The following is a 19737-nucleotide window of genomic DNA, read 5'->3' as shown; positions in this document are numbered from 1 at the left end:
ATTGTTACTTGGTGTAAAAGAAATATGCATGGATCCAACTTATTTATTTATCTATTTATTTATTTATTATTTATTTATTTTTAAAAGATTTTATTTATTTATTCATGAAAGACACACACACACACAGAAGCAGAGATACGGGTAGGGTGAGAAGCAGGCTCCATGCAGGGAGCCTGATGTGGGACTCGATCCAGGTCTCCAGGATCAGGCCCTAGGCTGAAGGCAGGTGCTAAACTGTTGAGCCACCCGGGCTGCCCAGTCCAACTGATTTAAATAAATAATTGAATGAGGAAATAAGTGAGGGAGAAGAGACAAATTACACAGGATTCCATATTATATATGTAGACACCCTCTCCTTGGGAGGCAGGCTTCATTCCCCGCCCTTGATTGTGGACTGGACTTAATGACCCATTTCTTTTTCTTTTTCTTCTCTCTTCTTCTTCTTCTTCTTCTTCCTCTTCTTCTTCTTCTTCTTCTTCTTCATTTATTTATTCATGAGAGACACAGAAAGAGAGGCAGAGACACAGGCAGAGGGAGAATCAAGCTCCCTGCGGGGAGCCCATGTGGGACCCGATCCCAGGACCCCGGGGTTCATGACCTGAGCCAAAGGCAGACGCTCAACCTCTGAGCCACCCGGGCACCCCAATGACCGACCCACTCCTGAAGAACAGAGTACAGAAAGGGAGAAATAGTAACTTTCCAATGGAAAAAATTGGCAGGCATGACCTTCACCTAGTGATAAAGGTTAGTTAAGGTCAAATTCTTCATTAAAGGCTGCTTTGGTAATGTAAGGCAGACAATGGGAATAAGAAGGTACATCTTTCTATTACTGTGATGTAACAGTTTTATCCTTCTCTCCTTAGACCTAATTTTGACGAGTTGGAAGTCCGCGTCTCCAAAAGCTTCTTGGAGTAGCTATTTTAGATAAGATTAGTGAATGTTACGCAAATACAGTGGTTCTCCATTGCAGGACTTCCTCCCTCCCTATGTACCCCCATATTTGGCAGTGTGTGTGTGGGGGGTGCTACTGATATTTAGTGGGTAGAGACCAGGGATGCTGCTAAACATCCTACAGTGACCACCACAACAAAGAATTATCTGAGATGGTGAATCCTGAACTAATTATATACATACACCTAATAGATGTTTTTTTGGGGGGTACCTACACTACCCCTTATACCAAAGATACATTCTCCAGATGAGGACATGGTCTGGCTTCTCTGGAAGCTTAAAATCATGTCTGGCAGTTGGAGAAGAGATGGAATACTTTAGCAGTGTATATGACATTTTAATTTTTTTTATTTATTTATGATAGTCACACACACAGAGAGAGAGAGAGGCAGAGACATAGGCAGAGGGAGAAGCAGGCTCCATGCACCGGGAGCCCGACGTGGGATTCGATCCTGGGTCTCCAGGATCGCGCCCTGGGCCAAAGGCAGGCGCCAAACCGCTGCGCCACCCAGGGATCCCTATATGACATTTTTAAAAAAAGATATTATTTATTTATTCATGAGAGACACACAGAGAGAGAGAGAGAGAGAGAGAGGCAGAGAGACATAGGCAGAGGGAGAAGCAGGCTCCATGCAGGAAGCCTGATCCCAGAACTGCAGGATCACACCCTGAGCCAAAGGCAGACACTCAACCGCTGAGCCACCCAGGCATCCCTGTATATGACATTTTCTATGTAAAGGCCACACTTGCATGCAAACAAGAACCAAAATGAATAGTCCAGATAAGTGTTCTGGGTTGTCTAGAAAGGTAAAGAGTTGTCTAGAGCGCTGTGTGGAAGAGATAGGACTTTCATTTTCTTTCTTTCTTTCTTTCTTTCTTTCTTTCTTTTTTTTTTTTTTATAAGACTTTATTTGAGAGAGAGAGAAAACATGGGCAGGGGGGTGGGGAGAAGAAGCGAGGTCAGAGCTGGCGCAGGGCCCCATCCCGGGACCCTGGGATCATGACCCCCAGCTGATGGCAGATGCTTAATTGATTGAGATAGGACTTTTTTTTAAAGATTATATATATATAAAGAGAGAGAGGCAGAGACACAAGAGGAGGGAGAAGTAGGCTCCACGCCAGGAGCCGGATGCGGGACTTGATCCCGGGACTCCAGGATCACGCCCTGAGCCAAAGGCAGGCGCCAAACCACTGAGCCACCCAGGGATCCCTGAGATAGGACTTTCAATGAGCTTTGACAAACCCACAGACCTTATATACAGTCTGTAGGAAAGAGGAAGATGGAAAGGACCATAATACTTTAGAGGTACCAGGATATTCTAGGAATGAAACATGGCTTCAAATAGTCACAAAGACTGTTCCTTCTGCTGCTACATGCAGAGTGGGTCTCAGCTTTTTCACACCAACTGCAGAGAGGTTTCAGGGTGGGGGAGGGGTGCATCATCAGAATCCAGGTGATGATAATGGACTAAAAAGACTCCTTAGATGATTGATTCTGATGGGCACCCCGCCCCGCCTTCTGAGAACCCCCCCTTCACAGATTGTCACCTGTCCGAGGATACAGGCTGTCACAGACGTGCGCAGGCTAATACTCTTTTCCTTGTGCTCATATCATTCCTCCCTGGTAACTTCACTTTGCTCCCTTTTTGCTCTTTGTGCCCCAGCCCCCATTTTAAAATACGTGATAATCAGCAACTGTAGATCGTACCACTGTTAATGGATCATTAGTACTATCCTTAATGATGACGGCAACACCTTCAAAGCTCTCTGGAAGTAGATCCTGGGGATTCCGCTGGCGGAGAAGAAACAAAGATAGAATTCTTGCCAGACTTGCTGACTTAAAAACACTTTAAACAATGTATCTGACCAGTAGATGCCGCCCTTTTCCCTTTTGTGAATGAGTTATGAATGAATAAGCCCTCCCCTCCCCCAAGTGCTGTTGTAGTGAAAACCAATCTGTCCCCAAGTCCTTAATGAATCTTTGAAATTCATCATCTTTTCTTCTGGCGCAGTCTAATTCAGACCCCCCCTCCTCATTCTGTCTCCTGTAATATTCTAATAATATAATAACCTCTTGCCTCTGGTATCCTGCTGCCTTTTCCCATCCAACACACAGCCATCAGAAATCACTTTCCAAAAGCAGATTGCTGAGAAATGGTGTCATGGGGGATGGAGTGGGGAGGGACTCTCTGAAGGCAATGGCAGGAGCAGAAGGGTCAAGGTGAAGTGGGCGCCTTCTCCTGCCAACAGATAATATTTGTGTCACCTGGCTGCAGGAGGGCCGGGAGGAAAGGTAACTGACTAGCAGGGGAAAGGTGGATTCAGAGTCCTGATCTTCCTGCCAAGGAATTTGAACTGGCTCAGTAGGCCACAGAGAATCCCTGAGAGGTTGTGAAAGGGGCAGGATTAGAGCTGTGCTTGAACAAGCTTAATGTGACCAGGCACGCGGATGGACTGGATGAAAAGGAAGTTCAGGCAGCTTACTAGAGTCAGGAGCAAAGCACATACAGACTGATTTGCAGTCTGGGCTATGAGGAGGGGTAGTTCTTCAACCGTAATATTAATTTCAGTAAAAACAGCTGCGGAATCAATGTCAGGAAACATCTAGGAGGGGGCGCTTGGGTGGCTCAGTAGGTTAAGCGTCTGCCTTCAGCTGAGGTCATGATCCCAGAGTCCTGGCATCTGCCTGCATCAGGCTCCCTGCTCAGTGGGGAGCCTGCTTCTCCCTCTCCCTCTGCTGCTCCCTCTGCTTGTGCTCTCTCACTATCTCTCTGTCAAATAAATAAAATCTTAAAAAAACAAAACAAAACAAAAAGGAAACATCTAGGAAGCTGGGAACATACCTACACACTTTTGAAGTCCTGTGTGCATGCGTATGTACATGTGGCTTGCCCGTACCTTGCCTAGCTGCCTTTGGGAAGAGGATTAGGCGCCAGAAGCGAAACCACTACACTTGTTGTCAAGTAAGAAGTAGGAAAAAAAGGAAAAACAGCTTGAGCTTCTTCCCGTATCACAGGCTTTCGATGTGTTATTATTCACCACTACAGTGTCAGATTTAGATTTTCCACCTCGAGGAATTCGGTTTAGCTTTAATTAGTTGCTGTGAATATATCTGAGCCAACTCCGGGAAGCATTTATCTAGAAAATAGTTTTCACTAAAATATAAGCTGGGTATAGGGTGGTTGTTTTTCTATGAGGCTTTGTATCATGTTCACAGTTATGAATTCTCTCCAGCCATCTGGGTGCTTTTTGCCACAACCCACCACAGTTACACCGGTTATCTGTTTATTAATCATAATTTTAAATACTATAGTATCGAGACCATCTGCAGCACCATCCAAGCTCGACGAGCAGCTGCAGGGCCGCAGAGCACACATATTTTTCAGAGAAAAGACGATGCTTGCAGGTTCTTCTGCATAGAGGCAAAACGATGCGTTTTTCATCCAGCAACTTTTCAGAAAAACAAGCTTAAAAATACCAGACAAATGAAAAACAGACTTCAGCAGTTACATGCAGCTTCCTGAGTAAGTGAAAAATGTGCCTCTTGTGGTTAAAATGAGGGATCTGTTTAATATGGATGAAGTACCAACACTCCAGGCATTTTCATTGACATTTCACTGTGACTTTTTGAACTTAGGAGTGCTGACAGGCGAGCCTACCCTGGCAGCCCTGCGGAGCGGAGCGGGCGGTGGGACAGGACAGCAGGGCAGGCCAGGAGAGGTACAAGGCTGTGTCCGCTTCTGGCTCCCTCTGTTTTCCTGTGCTCTCTGCACTTCATTTTCTTCCTCGCTTTTGCACTTGCCAGTCGTCCAGGATTCCATCTGTGAGGCCAGCCAGGAAAGCAGGCAAGGCTGGGGGCTCGTGCTCCCACGGCCCATCGCCGCTCCAGCGCTGGGCTTGCAACCCTGGACCAGAGAGGGCGTTTGTAACAAGACCTTCTGCAAAGGTCAAGACACGCTTCTTTCGGCACCTGGAAGCCAGAAGCCACCCAGAGGGGCCGGGCGGAGCACATCTGAGAAACAGACCCAAAGGGCACAGGCGGGCGGGGAAGCGAGCCCCTCTCGCCCTCCCCCCCCAGGCCCCCTCCCTCGGTCCTCCCCAGCCGCCCCCAGGCTCAGCTCCGGGGCAGCCCCGCCGTCTGGCAGGAGCCGGGGAGAGACATGCTGTTTTGTTTAAATCCTCCACATTCTTTGCCATTTCCCCATTGGCCGGATGGGGCTACCCTCCCCGCCGCGGCCGCTGCTGATGTCAGCCTGGCTGGCGCTCGCTCCTCCCGCGCGCACCTCCCCGGCCCGAGGCACACTGCGGCTCGGCGCGGACTCCGGGCCCGGCGCGGCGGCTGCAAACTCGCGGGCACGCAGGGCGCTCGCCCAGCCCGGGCCTCGGGGGCGGGACGTGCGCGGCCGGCGCCTGCCTCCTCCCGCCCGCCGCGGCCGCCGGAGCCCCGCTCGGAGCCCAGCTCGGAGCAGCCGAGCGGCCGCCGCTGCCCTTTCCTCCCGCCGCGCCTCGGGGACGGGCCCTAAGCAGAGCCGGAGCCCTTGTGCGCGCCCGGGGAAGCGCGGCCGAGCCTTTGTCTGGGGAGTCGGCATCCCCGGCCCCGCTGCGATGTGCTCCCGGTGACGGTCGCCTTCGGGCAGACCCGCCGGAGGGGTCGCGGGCTCCGGCGGCTCGAGGCGGGGCGCTCCCCGGGAAGCCCGGTTTCCCCCCCCGGCCGCCCCGGCATGTCCTGATCCCGCGGCCGCTCCCACCGCCCGGGGCTGCGATCCCTGCGGCTTCCAGCGGCCCCTCCCGCCTCCGCCGTCCCCCCCGACTTTGCAACAGCGCGTCCGGGAGGGCGGACCTCGGCCCGGCAGGAGCGGGGGAGCCCCGGACGCCCGACCCGAGCCCGGACATGCTCGCGGGCGCACAGGGGGAAGCCAGGAGCTGAGCGCGCCGCCGGGGCTGCTCCGCCCGCCGGCTCCGAGCGCCCTGCCCCGCGCCCGGGCGGCAGCCGCGTCCCTCGGGGCGCCCCCCCCCCCGCCCGCGCCGGGGCCCGCGGCCGGCAGCACCATGCTGCTCAAGGAGTACCGGATCTGCATGCCGCTCACCGTGGACGAGGTAAGCGCCCCCCACCCGCCCCGGGGCGCCGAGGACCCCGCCGCAGCCTCTCGGTCGGGCGCGGGGAAGCCCTGCTGGAGCGCTACCGCCGAGTCGGAGGGCTGGAGGGCTGCAGGGCAGGGCAGGGCAGGGCAGGGCAGGGCAGGGGACTTGCTGGTTCCACTTGTCACCCCAGCGGGCCAGGGCGCTGGACTCTAGGTGGAGGCTTGGGGGGCACCCAGAAACCTGACTCTTGGGGATCCGGATGCGCCAGAGGGAATGGGCGCCCCCCCCCCCCCCCATTAGGCACACGAGCAGAGCAACGCCAAGCGCCCCAAGCGCGTCCCGCTGGCGTGCGGGTGGGGTGGGTGCGAGTGGGCCCCGGCTCCCCTCCCGCCCTTCGCTGCAAGGTCTGGGTTGGGTGGGGGTGGGGGGGGGAGCCTTCGCCCTCGGGATCTCCAGGCCCGGAGTCCCGCTGGGGGGCACCTCGGAGCCCTAGGGGAGTCCTCCCCGGGCCCGGGCCCGGACTTCTCGCCGTCGCCGCTGCCGCCACGCCCGCGCATCGAGGCTCCCAGACCTGGCTCCGACCTTTCCGCAAACCGCCTGGCTCGGAAACTTTCTGCGTCTCTTGTTTCTCCAGCGGCGGGGAGCGTGGTCTGCGGGCGAGCCCGGAGCGGCGGGGACGCGGGCGCGGCCACACGGGGGCGCCCCAGCACGTGGGTGCCGGCCCGGGGCTCGGCTCCCGGGGCTGCGGCTGCGGGGCGGGGGGCGGGGGGCTGGTCCTCCCACCGCTGCTGCTGCTCCAGCTCCATTCTCCGGATCTCCCGAAGCTTCAAGCTCCATCATTCAGGAAATGACTCAGGGAGGATTATTCAGGCCCCAGCATCCCCCCACCCCCACCCCGCGCCCCTACCTTTTTGGTGTTTTCACAATTGCTTAGCGCCCGTCCAGGGACGTCAAGGAAGCGTGGAGCCAATCGGGGAAATTTGAAAGTCACTAGTGTGGGTTAGTGTGCCCCACCAAAGAGACTGCGAGCCAGACCGTGTGTCTATTTAAATACAGAGCATCTAATCTATCAGGTGTATTAGTGAGCCTCTACCTTGCGGAAGGGGCGAGGCGCTTTGGGCAAGAAGCAGGTATTTAACCGATAAAGTGCGCTCCCGAGGGGCCCGTCTTTTTTTTTTATTTTTTTATTTATGATAGTCACAGAGAGAGAGAGAGGCAGAGACACAGGCGGAGGGAGAAGCAGGCTCCATGCACCGGGAGCCTGATGTGGGATTCGATCCCGGGTCTCCAGGATCGCGCCCTGGGCCAAAGGCAGGCGCCAAACCGCTGCGCCACCCAGGGATCCCCCGAGGGGCCCGTCTTAATCTGTCACCTGGAGCAAGTGTTGAGGCAGGACCCATAGTACAATCCAAGGCAAGATCCAAGTAGCTGCGAGTTGACAAAACTATACCTCCCCGGGACACTGGTTGCCAAAGAGAGAGGTCAGGCCCCCACCAGAATGATGGACCTGGCGATGCTGCCTGTTGGCATTTGAGGAGATAACGTTGGAGCAGAGTCTGGAAGGATGGAATGAATCCGGGTGGATAGGCAGTGTTGGGGGATGCATCTCGACCGTGTCAATCAAGTGGAGGAGCAGCACACAGCTGTGTGGCAAGTGGGGGAGGCAGATGAGTGAACCTGGTTAACCAGAGTAGTTCTAGAAAAGATTGAGATCTTCCCACCCTGGGCAGCTGAGCTGGAGCAGTGCAGCCCGGAGATGTGTGTGCTTTTTCATCTCTCCCCCCAGTGACTTTATTTATTGATAGGAGTTTGGGATCTAGGCGCAGTGTTAGTACTGCATGAAAAGTGCAAAAAGTGCGGGTGATAGTCAAGAAAACAACCAGTTCTAGAATCTTCTTACTACCTACAAAATCTTTTTACTCTCTTTATTCTGATTGCTTTTTTTTCACAGGCTTTCCTGAACATTCAGGCACAGCTCTTAAGCCACTTATTGATTTATTTATGCATGCTACTAAAATACCCACCACTTCAGGGAGAAGTAATCACTTTTGAATAATACAGGTGGAGGCCTTTTCTTTTACTTGTTATTTTTTTGGGGGGGGAGGGGAGGCCCTTTCTTAATTGGCAAATGAAATCAGGCTCCCCTTGTTAATAGAATATATAATTCTAATTTACTTAATGTGTAATTTATTTGGACTAAAGCATGATTCAGTTTCTTTTCTTTTTTTTTAAGTTTTTATTTATTCATGAGAGACACACACAGAGAGAGAGAGAGAGAGAGAGGCAGAGACACAGGCAGAGGGAGAAGCAGGCTCCATTCAGGGAGCCCGACGTGGGACTCGATCCTGGGACTCCAGGATCACGCCTTGAGCAGAAGGCAGACGATTAATCGCTCAGCCACCCAGGTGTCCCATGATTCAGTTTCTAAAAAAGTTATATTTTGAAGTTAGTTTTCCACTTGGTTAGAGAAACGGGGGTGGGGGGGACAGTTTAGATTGATAGAGGCTTCAAACTGATAGGATTCAGATTTTCCAAGGCAGATGATGGGTGAGGAAACTAGGTACCTTGTGCCAGAGGTTAGATTCCTGGAATCTGACTTGGAGTAAACCCCCAGTGTCCACCATCCACCCCCACCCCCCCACCTTGTACTGTGTCCTACTGTCCTTAACATTAAAAACTGGGAAGGAGCATGAGGCGCCAATGTGGTTCCCTGGGTTGAGTGGCTGCCTTTGGCTCAGGTCCTGATCCGAGTCCTGGGATCAAGCCCCACATCAGGCTCTGTGCTCAGCTGGAGTCTGCTTCTCCCTCTCCCTCTGCTGCTCCCTCTGCTTGTGCTCTCTCTCTGTCAAATAATTAAAATCTTAAAAAAAAAACAAAACTGGGAAGGGACTTAACAGTGTCTTCAAAGAAGACCATTACCATCACCTTAGTAGGTAGATTCTTCAAAGCCTAACTTTTGCTTCAAGGCTTCATTTGCTTTGGGCCTGATTCCGTCTACACAGCACTTTAGGAATTTGTTTCTGTCTAAACCCTGCAGTGAATTAGGAGAGCCCATATTTATTTATTTATTTTTAAAGATTTTACCCATTTATTCATGAGATACACAGAGAGATAGAGAGGCAGAGACACAGGTAGAGGGAGAAGCAGGCTCCATGCAAGGAGCCGGATGTGGGACTCTATCCCAGATCTCCAGGATCACGCCCTGGGTGAAGGCAGCCGTTTAACTGCTGAGCCACCCAGGCATCCCAAGAGCGCCCGTATTTTTAAAAATGAGGAGAGTTGGTGAGAGAACCAACCCTGGGTTCATTATTCTTCCCTGGCCTTATCCTTTTTTTTTTTTAAGATTTTATTTATTTATTTATTTATTTATTTATTTATTTATTTATTTATTTATTTATGAGAGACAGAGAGAGAGAGAGGCAGAGGGAGAAGCAGGCTCCATGCAGGGAGCCCGATGTGGGACTCTAGTCTGGGTCTCCAGGATCACGCCCTGGGCCGAAGGCAGCGCTAAACCACTGAGCCACCCGGGCTACCCCCTGGCTTTATCCTATTTAACTCCTGGTGGAGGGGAGCATCAGGGGAACTAGTGTGCTATTATCCACATTTTGCAGGTGTGTAAACTGAGTCAGAAAAGTTAAGTAGGGCAGCCCGGGTGGCGCAGTGGTTTAGCGCTGCCTGCAGCCCAGGGCGTGATCTTGGGGAACCTGGTTCGAGTCCCACATCAGGCTCTCTGTATGATGCCTGCTTCTCCCTCTGCCTGTGTCTCTGTCTCTCTCTCTCTGTCTCTATGAATAAATAAATAAAATCTTTTTTTACAAAAAAAGAAAAAGAAAAGAAAAGTTAAGTAATGTGGGTCAGGTCACCCAACTTGTTAATCGCCAAGCCACAACCAGGGCCATGGTAAAACCCATTGTTTTTCTTTATGCTGCTCTTTCCCTGTCACTGGTATTTAATGCAAGAAAAAAGGGAAAAAAAGGAAAAAAAAAACAGTTCTTGAAACTAGATAGAGTCAGGACTCTCAACTAAATGAAAAATCAAAGACCTTTTCAATTGTTAGAGAGGGTACTAGAATCTACCATTTCTCTAAGCCTTATTTTGACTCATGAAATGTTCCTGAGTTCCAGGAAAGAGGAGTAGTGTTGGGGCATAAAGAAAATAAAGCTCGACTACAGTCTAGATCAGTCTACGTCAGAGTGTTGGTGTTTTGTTTTTTAGACAATTTCAGGATGAATAATTTTAAAAGGTAACATCCAGTGGATTAATTTTAATAAAAAACTCCAGGGACTCCTGGGTGGCTCAGTTGGTTAAGTGTCCGCCTTCGGCTCAGGTCATGATGCTGGGGTCCTGGGATGGAGCCCCACATCTGACTTCCTGCTTAGCAGGGAGCTTGCTTCTTCCTCTTCTGCTGCTGCTCCCCCTGCTTGTTTTTTTTTTTTTTTTTTTTAATTTCTTTATTTCTTTATGATAGTCACACACAGAGAGAGAGAGAGGCAGAGACACAGGCAGAGGGAGAAGCAGGCTCCATGCACCGGGAGCACGACGTGGGACTCGATCCCGGGTCTCCAGGATCGCGCCCTGGGCCAAAGGCAGGCCCCAAACCGCTGCGCCACCCAGGGATTCCTGCTCCCCCTGCTTGTGCTCTCTTTCTTTCAAGTGAATAAATATAATTAAAAAAACAAAAAACAAAAAACAAAAAAACAACCAACAACTTTGGAATAGTTTCTTCATTTATGTTCAATGTCCTCTCTGAACTGAATATAAGCCATTTATTGGAAAGTTCTAGACAGTAAAGGTTCCTGGGGGCAATAATAATAGTTGGCTCTAAAAAGATAGTTGTCAACCATCTTCATGTGGAACAATCGGTAATGTAGATTCTTTCATTTTAGACCTGGAAGGGCTAGTGGAGATCTTCTATGGTTGAGCCATTTAATTTTGTGGAAAAGAACATGGATGTAGAAGGTCCAGTCTCTGGTTGCCCATCTCCTAGGTAAGGGTAGGGTCTAGGCCAGAACCTGGGTCTTCTGATTTCTGTACTGAGCTGTTTTACTGTATGCCAGGGCTTCTCTCAACTTTCTTCCTCTGGGAGATTCCTCGTTGGAAGGAAATATCCCTAAGCTCACTGTGTGAAGCAGGGACACTAAGCAGCCTAAAAAGTCTCTAGTTGAGGATGGCTTGGAGTCTCTGACCTTCTGTCTACTTTAGGGGACATTTGCTCGGCTGACCAGAAGGTTGGCCAGGGGGCTCTATGCAAAGCTGTTTTTGTCTAACAAGTTTACTGGTTTTCCTTAGATTATGTATTTAATTGGAGTAGCTTTTAGATGTGTGGCTCCAGGGAGATTATGGTGAAGTTCTTTTTATTCATTCATTCATTCAGAGAGACACAGAGAGGCAAAGACATAGGCAGCAGAAGCAGGCTCCGTGCAGGACTTGATCTCAGAATTCTGGGATCATGACCTAAGCCAAAGTCAGATGCTCAACCACTGAGCCATCCAAGTGCCCCGATTATGGTGGAGTTCAAGGCCACTCTGCCCCAAGCCTCTCCTTGGGGCTGCCACTTGGTGCTGTCAGCACCCCAAACTCTGCCTTCAAGACTCCTTGGAAGAAAAAAAAAAAGACTCCTTGGAGCAGTCTGAAGATCACCCCTCCCCGACAGGTTCTTATCAGTATGATCAGCATCTTCAAGAGCTCAGCACATCCTAATATGAAGGCAGGAATCCTTTTATTTTCATTGCTTGCTTTGGTATTTTAACAGTTCCTGTTCTGACTGCATTAACGTTAATGTGTGCACTTTTAGGGATTTATTTGTAGTCCTTAGGGATTTGTTGCACAATGAAAAATAGAAACACTTCCCTCCCCTCCAAGAAAAGAAGAAAGAGAAAGAAAGGAAAGGAAAGAAAAACAACTTTTTAATACAGAATATTATTTTGTTCTTTGCCCTGGCCAGGAGTCAATGCACTTTATCCAGCCTCCCCTGGGTCCCCAGAGAATTTTCTTGCGCACATTTCTGAGAACAGATTTGGGTTTGGGGTGGTGCCGACTCCGCAATGACCTAAATGGAGATTCCAAAATGCCCAATAATGTTTCCCTATTCTCTGTTTTAAACTTCATGAGATGCGTCTGCAAATACTGGGGCAGAAATCCTTTCGGGAAAGAGAGTTCAAGTTTGAAACTGGCATCAACGCTGTTTTTTGTACAAAGTGATACTCCCAAGTATAAAGAATAAAGGATCCTTGGATTAATCTCATGTACCCCCCCCCCCCCCACCCAGGGTCCCTCATGAACATAATTTTGCAAATGTTTTTTAAGAACAAGCACTATTGGGATCCCTGGGTGGCGCAGCGGTTTGGCGCCTGCCTTTGGCCCAGGGCGCGATCCTGGAGACCCGGGATCGAATCCCACATCGGGCTCCCGGTGCATGGAGCCTGCTTCTCCCTCTGCCTGTGTCTCTGCCTCTCTCTCTCACTGTGTGCCTATCATAAATTAATAAAAAAAAAAAAAAAAAAAAAAAAAATAAATAAATTAATACTTAAAAATATTAAAAAAAAAAAAAAAAGAACAAGCACTATTTTGAACCCCCGCCCCCCCAACTAGGCAAGTTGGGATGGACCAAGGCCAGAGTCAGGGGTTTGATTTCTGGGTGATCCTGTCCCTCTGGGTGAGCACCACGTCCCTCATGCTGCCCGGCTATCTTGCACAGCTCCCTGGCCGGTCGGGAGGGGCACCTGGGCGGGTTAATGGATAAATGCAAACCTTTCACCACTAATGGAACAGACAACAAGGAGCAGATGCTGTCGTCCTGGCTGGTCAGTGAAATTGACTTTGTGTGCAAAGGACACGGCATTTGCCCCGTGATTTGGGTGTGAATGTCTGCCACGCTCAACAGTTTCTGGGCCTTGAAAAAATGGACATTATTGTAATAAAACCTTAGTTAAAAGTGGGTGGTAATTAACTTTTGCTTTTCATTACTAAAGAAGCGGGTGAGTCCCTGAGGCTCTTAAAAAACCAACTCAAAAACCTTGTGTCTGATTAAGTGAGTAATACTTCATTTCAGAAAAGCTCTCCTTTCAGGTGAACAGAGACTACTATATTTTTATAAGCAGTTTTAAAAAAATTAATAGAGTTTCAACACTCAGTCTCTTTAGGATCCACCGTGCCCGCACAGCCGTCCCCCCCTCCCACACACACCCGGAGTGTCAATTGGGAAAGTGTGTGTATGGGGGGGAAGTATTCACAGAGCTCTTCTTTTTTAAAAAATTTTATTTATTTATTCATGAGAGACACACAGAGAGGCAGAGATATAGGCAGAGGGAGAAGCAGGCTCCTCACGGGGAGCCCGATGTGGTACTCGATCCCCAAACTGGGATCATGCCCTGAGCCAAAGGCAGATGCTTAACCACTGAGCCACCCAGGTGTCCCTCCTTTTTTTTTTTTTTTTTTAAATATAAAAGTGTGTGCACAGTGACGGGCACTTAACATGTTTTTCGGGGTTAGTGATTACTGGAAGAGTACGTCGAGGTTCATTGCTTTAGCCACCTGACTGAGGCTAAAGCAGGTGCCCTGGTTGACCTGTGTGGGCTTTGGTCTGCTTTGGGTTGCCTGGAGGTTTATATGGTCAAGTAACTTGGGAAACTTTTTTGGAAACTAGCTAACACGTCTGCCCCTGTTTGGAAAAAAAGACAGATATAGAAATCAGCTGATTTGTAACAAGAAGTCAGGAAGGTTTTATAGATCTTTTGTAAATTTGGCCCACTAGGAGAGGAAAAGGAGAATTTCAGATTCTAGGTTGCCAACTACCTGTCCTCCCTGTCTCATCCTGGCAATTGGGAATTTTGTGATATTCCCAAGTGGGGAATTTTTTTTTTTTTTGTAGGCTACATGACAGATGATGTGCAAATATGTTACAGATAGTAAAACTGGAAAACGGGGTGCCTGGGTGTCTCAGTTGGTTGGGTGTCTGCTTTTGGCTCAGGTGGTGATCCCAGGTGATAGAGTCCCACATTGGGCTCTCTGCTCAGTGGGGAACCTGCTTCTCCCTCTCCTTCTGACTGCTGCTCCCCCTGCTTGTGCTCTCTTTCTCTGTCAAATAAATAAATACAATCTTTAAAAAAGTTTTTTAAAAAGTCTGGAAAACAAATTGTATCCGGAAAAATGCAAAGTTGTTTGAAAAATAATTATCTTGGATGCTTAACTTTCCATATTGTACGTCCTCCAACTTAAAAACAATTCAGGGAAGTGCATGGGTGGCTCAGTGGTTGAGTGTCTGCCTTTGGCTCAGGATGTGATCCTGGGTCCTGGGATCGAGTCCTGCATCTGGCTCCCTGCAGGGAGCCTGCTTCTCCCTCTGCCTATGTCTCTGTCTCTCTCTCTGTATCTGTCATGAACAAATAAATAAAATCTTTATTAAAAAAAAAAAACAGTTCAGATCTTGGGGCTGCACACCTTTAATGGGTGCTTGTTTACATGGAACCTAAGTGGGAATAGTGCAATGTGATGGCCCTGCAACCAACCACCCACCTTCGTTAGCCCTCTCAAGCTTCTAGCCTCTGTTGCTGTCATGTTAAAACTTGAACGTTTATAGCACGCTTGTGGGTTTATAAGTGGAAATGTCACCTCCTTAGAGACGTCTTTCCTGACCACTCCATCTAAAGTAGTGTTCTCCTATTCTTTATCTTTATACATATTTATCTCCTTCAGAGCATTGATCATAATCTGTATTTATTTGTTTGTTTGGAAGTCACTCATTCCCATCATTATCTTTTCAACACCTAATCCACATAGGAAAATCGTGACAACAGAGTTTAACTTATTTTTCTTTCATGCTAAGTCTCTGACCTCTAGTGTGCATTTTCCATTTGCAGCACATTTCAATTCCCACTAGCCACCTTGCAGTGCTCTATGGCCACAGGTGACTGACTGGTGGCTGCCAGTTTGGACAGTCAGCTCTCATACTTAAACCTCAGGTCTGGCACATAGATGCTTAGTGAATGGAAGGGAAGAAGTTGGGAAAATAGGGAACATTTCTAGAAAGCTGATCCCAGTTGTGTTCCTTCACATTGTTTAAGTTTTGTTTTGTTTTGTTTTGTTTTTTTTAAAGATTTCATTTATTTATTCATGAGAGACACAGAGAGAGAGGCAAAGACACAGGCAGAGGGAGAAGTAGGCTCCATGCAGGAAGCCCGACATGAGACTCGATCCCGGGTCTCCAGGATCACACCCTGGGCCGAAGGCGGCACTAAACCGCTGAGCCACCCGGGCTGCCCTGTTTAAGTTTTTTCACCTAGATTTTATACCACCTGAAATTTTGCAAGCTAGAGATTCTTTTATATTACTAACATTTTTGGGGTGCCTGGGTGGCTCAGTCAGTTAAGTATCTGCTTTGGCTCAGGTCATGATCCCAGGGTCCTGGGATCGAGTCCCACTTGGGCTCTTTGCTTGTCTCTCTCTCTCTCTCAAATAAATAAATAAATAAATAAATAAATAAATAAATAAATAAATAAATAAATTCTTAAAAAAAAATCTTCATTTAAAAATTGCTCAGCAATACCCCTGAGAAGCTTGAGGCCAGTCTTTCCTTGGAGCTAATGTAATCATTCTGCTTTCCTCCTAACTTTTGGAGGAGAGTATTTAGTTTCTATTACTCTGTAACAAATGATCACAAACTTAGTTGCATAAAACAATACCCATTTATTATTTCACAGACTCTGTAGGCCAGAAGTCTGGGGATGGCATGGTTGGATTCTTTGTTCCCGTTCTCTCAAAATTGAAATCAAGGTGTCAGCTGGGCAGCACTTCCTTCTAGAGCTTGGAGTCTCTTCAAAGCTTATGTATGAGGTTATTGACAGAATTCAGTTCCTCCTGCTTGTAGGACTAAGATTCCCCCCTTTCTTGCCAGCAATCAGCTAGGGGCCAACTCCTAGAGGCTAGCTGCCATTTCCTGCAATGTGGCCCTGTCCACAACATGGCACTTTGCCCCTTCAAGTCCAATAGGAGAGTATCTGCTATCACTTTGAATCTCTGTGACGTGTCATTTCTGACCTTCAGACTCTTTTTCAAAAAAAGACTGGCCTGATTAGGTCAGGCCCACCCACCTTGAAGGGGAAGGAATTACAAACAGGTCATGCACTGCAGGGAGCAGGCATTTTGGGGGCCTTCCTGCTTACCGTGGAGAAAATAGCTGGATTCACAGTTTCTCCTGAAGTAGTTATTTCTTGTATCAAGGTTGGCACTCTGGGGAACATGGAAGTTTTCATATCACAAATATTTATTGGACTCCAACTACGTGCCAGGTGCTAGGCCAGGTGCTAGGGATGGAGCAGCAAACAAGGCAGGCAGGATTCCTGCCCTCCTAGAGCTTACAGTCCTGAGGCCACTGGAAAAGTTTCGTGGCCATTTTAAAACGATTACGATGAAGGCACCTCAGTGGCTCAGTTGTTTAGGCATCTGACTCTCGATTTTGGCTCAGGTCATGATCTCAGGGTTGGGAAATAGAGCCCCATGCATCATGCTCTGTGTGGCGGTGGGGGGTGGGGAGGTGGAGCCTGCTTTAGATTCTCTGTCTCTTCCTCTGCCCCTCCTCCCACTTCCTCTCCTAAAAGAAAAAAGATTATGACGATGGTTCAGAACTCTGTGTAAATATGTTAACAACATTTGAGGGGCACCTGGGTGGCAGTTGGTTAAGCTTGCTACTCTGGGATTTGGCTCAGGTTGTGATTTCAGGATTGTAATATTGAGCTCTACTCTGGGCTGTGCGCTCAGCATGGAGTCTGCTTGAGTTTCTCCCTGCTTCTCCTGCTGCTTCTCCCTGTTCCCCCATGCTCGCTTATGCACTCTTCTTCCCTCCCTCTCTCTCTCTCAAATAAATATTTAACAAAAAATTGTATATAAAATACATCTCAATAAAACTTTAAGAAAATAGAGGTAGCTATGGGTTTGTGTGTTTGTTTTTTAACATTTTTTTTTATTCACGAGAGATAGAGAGAGACACAGAGACACAGGCAGAGGGAGAAGCAGGTTTGCCAAGGGGAGCCTGATGCGGGACTCAATCCCAGGACCCTGGGACATGACCTGAGCCAAAAGCTGATGCTCAACCACTGAGCCACCCAGGCTCCCCTGTGAGGTGTTTTTTTTTTTTTTTTTTTTGGTCCTCAGCAGAATACACCTCTATGTTTAGAGACAGCCATTGACAGAAAGTGCTGAACTTGAATTATGAGTACAATCAAGAGTTGTGGTCTGTGTCCTCAAGGAGATGGCTCTAGTTGTCCTGATTTTAGAAAGCTTTCCAAAGAAGATTGCTCTCTTCTGGAGCAGTGTGGGAAGAAAATCTGCCAGATCTGGACTAGAATGACCACAAGTTAGGTGAGAACTTGATACTTAGGGAAAAGAAACAATCACAGGTTGATCAGCTGCCCTGAGGTGAACCGTAGGGCTTCAGGGTCCTGGAGGACTGTTGCTCCTCTTTCTCACCCCAAGGGGACAGAGGCTAGAGGCTAATGGCCAATCATGAGTGTGGAAGGAACAATACCTGCGGACTTTTCTGGCTATGGCTCCAAGTTCATTTCTCTGCTTTCTATGTGTATTGAATGGGAAGTCACGTGTTAGGTGAATGAGTCCTAGAAAACCCATTCTGGAGGAGATGGTTCTATATGGGAGTTGAACCTTTTGCCTTATTCATCTCCGATGTCCTGAAGACTTCCCATCACTGGCTTTATTGCAAAGGAGGCTGATTAGCTATCTAAACTGTCTCAACAGTCTCTTTCTAGGATGGCAAGATCATACCACACTAGGCTGGGAAAATCTCCCTAGACGGCAGACCCACTGAAGAAGGGAGCCCTACTGCATAGGACACTCTGTCTTGGCCATCGGCTTCACCCATCTCACAGGAAGGAGGCTGGGGTCCCCCGGACACTTTATGGCAGACTGCCTGAACAGCATTATCTGATGCTGTTTGTTGATGTGGCAACACGAAAGCTGGCCCTCACCAAGATTTTGACATCAAGTATTAAAGTGACTCATTCTTTCATTTCCCAGCTCTCTGACAAAAGGGGCCTGCTCTTGAAACTCCGTTTTAGACTTTAGTGGAAGTCGACTCATAATCTAAACAAGTAGCTATCGTAAGTTCTTGATCAAGTTTACCTAATGACTCTTCACTTTTTTTATGTCTCTTTTTTTGCTCCTTTTAAGTTTGGGTAAAACATGACCTTCTAGATTCTTTTTTTTTAATTATTTTTTTTATTTTTTTGACCTTCTAGATTCTTCTTGTTCCTGAGCAAAGATAAAAAAAAAAAATCATCCTTTAATTCTTTGGATTGTATCTGACAATCTTTAGGGTGTTGTTTCTTTCCCAGAATGAATCACCTAGAGAAGTAAGATTGGCCCAACAAATGTAATTTGATGACAGCCTATAATAATGTTGTTTAAGCGCTAATCTAAGCAGCTAATCTCCAAAGACTGGTCCCCGCCCATATCTACACACACCATTGAAGTCATTATATTTGCTATATTAAGGCCAGATTCAGGTGTTTCTGAGCACTAATTTGTGTATTTATACATCAAAAATAACTAATCTGTGAATGAGAAGAGAACTTAGGGGTGCTTGGCTGGCTTAGTCAGTGGAACATGCAACTCCTGGCCTTGGAGTTGTGAGTTTGAACTCCCTGGTGGGTATAAAGATTAGTTAAAAAGAGAAAAGAGGGGTGGCTAACCTGGGTGGCTCAGCGGTTTAGCACCTGCCTTCAGCCCAGGGCGTGATCCTGGAGACCCGGGATCAAGTCCCACATCGGGCTCCCTGCATGGAGCCTTCTTCCCCCTCTGCCTGTCTCTCTCTCTCTCTCTCTCTCTCTCTCTCTCTCTCTGTCTCACTGTGTCTCTCATGAATAAATAAATAAAATCTTTAAAGAAAAAAAAGAAAAAAGAAAATTTATCAAGTAGAGAATGAGAAGTCACCACTAACTTGGATATAATTGAGTTATTGAAAACCTCAAATCGGGATCCCTGGGTGGCGCAGCGGTTTAGCGCCCGCCTTTGGCCCAGGGCGCGATCCTGGAGTCCCGGGATCGAATCCCACATCAGGCTCCCGGTGCATGGAGCCTGCTTCTCCCTCTGCCTGTGTCTCTGCCTCTCTCTCTCTCTCTCTCACTGTGTGCCTATCATAAATAAATAAAACTTAAAAAAAAAATTAAAAAAAAAAAAAAAAAAAAAAGAAAACCTCAAATGCACTGTATCTTATTTGCTGGATTGTTTGTATTCTGTAGAGCTCTCCCAAATTTTATGGTTTTAACTATTGTAATGGGATTTTAAAATTTTTTTTATTTATTTAGAGATTTTATTTATTCATGAGACAGAGAGAGAGAGAGAGGCAGAGACACAGGCAGAGGGAGGAGCAGGCTCCATGCAGGGAACCCGACATAGGACTTGATCCTGGGTCTCCAGGATCACGCCCTGGGCTGAAGGTGGTGCTAAACTGCTGAGCCACCCAGGCTGCCCTGGAATTTTTTTTTTTTTTAAGATTTTATTTATTTGTGAAACAGACGGAACGAGCATGATGGGTGGGGGCTGGGGGGAAGGCGGAGGGAGAAGCAGACTGCCCACAGAGCAGGGAGCCCCATACCAGCTCCATCCCAGGACCCCAGGATCATGACCTGAATGGAAGGCAGATGCTTAACTGACTGAGCCACCCAGGCGCCTCTATTCTTTCTTGTTTGTGCT

The 19737-nt window shown here is 48.2% G+C and overlaps 1 protein-coding gene across 2 annotated transcripts in view; it reads left to right on the top strand.

Annotated features, from left to right (window-relative positions):
* Positions 1-5278: 5278 nt before the first annotated feature.
* Positions 5279-19737, top strand: part of PITPNC1 (phosphatidylinositol transfer protein cytoplasmic 1) — a 254520-nt gene continuing 240061 nt past the window's right edge. The window contains exon 1 of one of the 2 annotated variants that reach the window (XM_041726175.1): positions 5279-6048. In XM_041726175.1, the coding sequence (XP_041582109.1) occupies positions 6001-6048 (48 nt within the window). In that variant the 5' untranslated portion in view covers positions 5279-6000. The remainder of the gene's footprint in view (positions 6049-19737) is intronic. The other variant, XM_041726176.1, reaches the window with a different exon arrangement.

Source organism: Vulpes lagopus, chromosome 12, assembly GCF_018345385.1.
Source record: "Vulpes lagopus strain Blue_001 chromosome 12, ASM1834538v1, whole genome shotgun sequence".
NCBI classification, from domain to species: Eukaryota; Metazoa; Chordata; class Mammalia; order Carnivora; family Canidae; genus Vulpes; species Vulpes lagopus.
The sequence above is the reverse complement of the archived record's forward strand: the minus strand, read 5'-3'. Positions and strand labels throughout refer to the sequence as shown.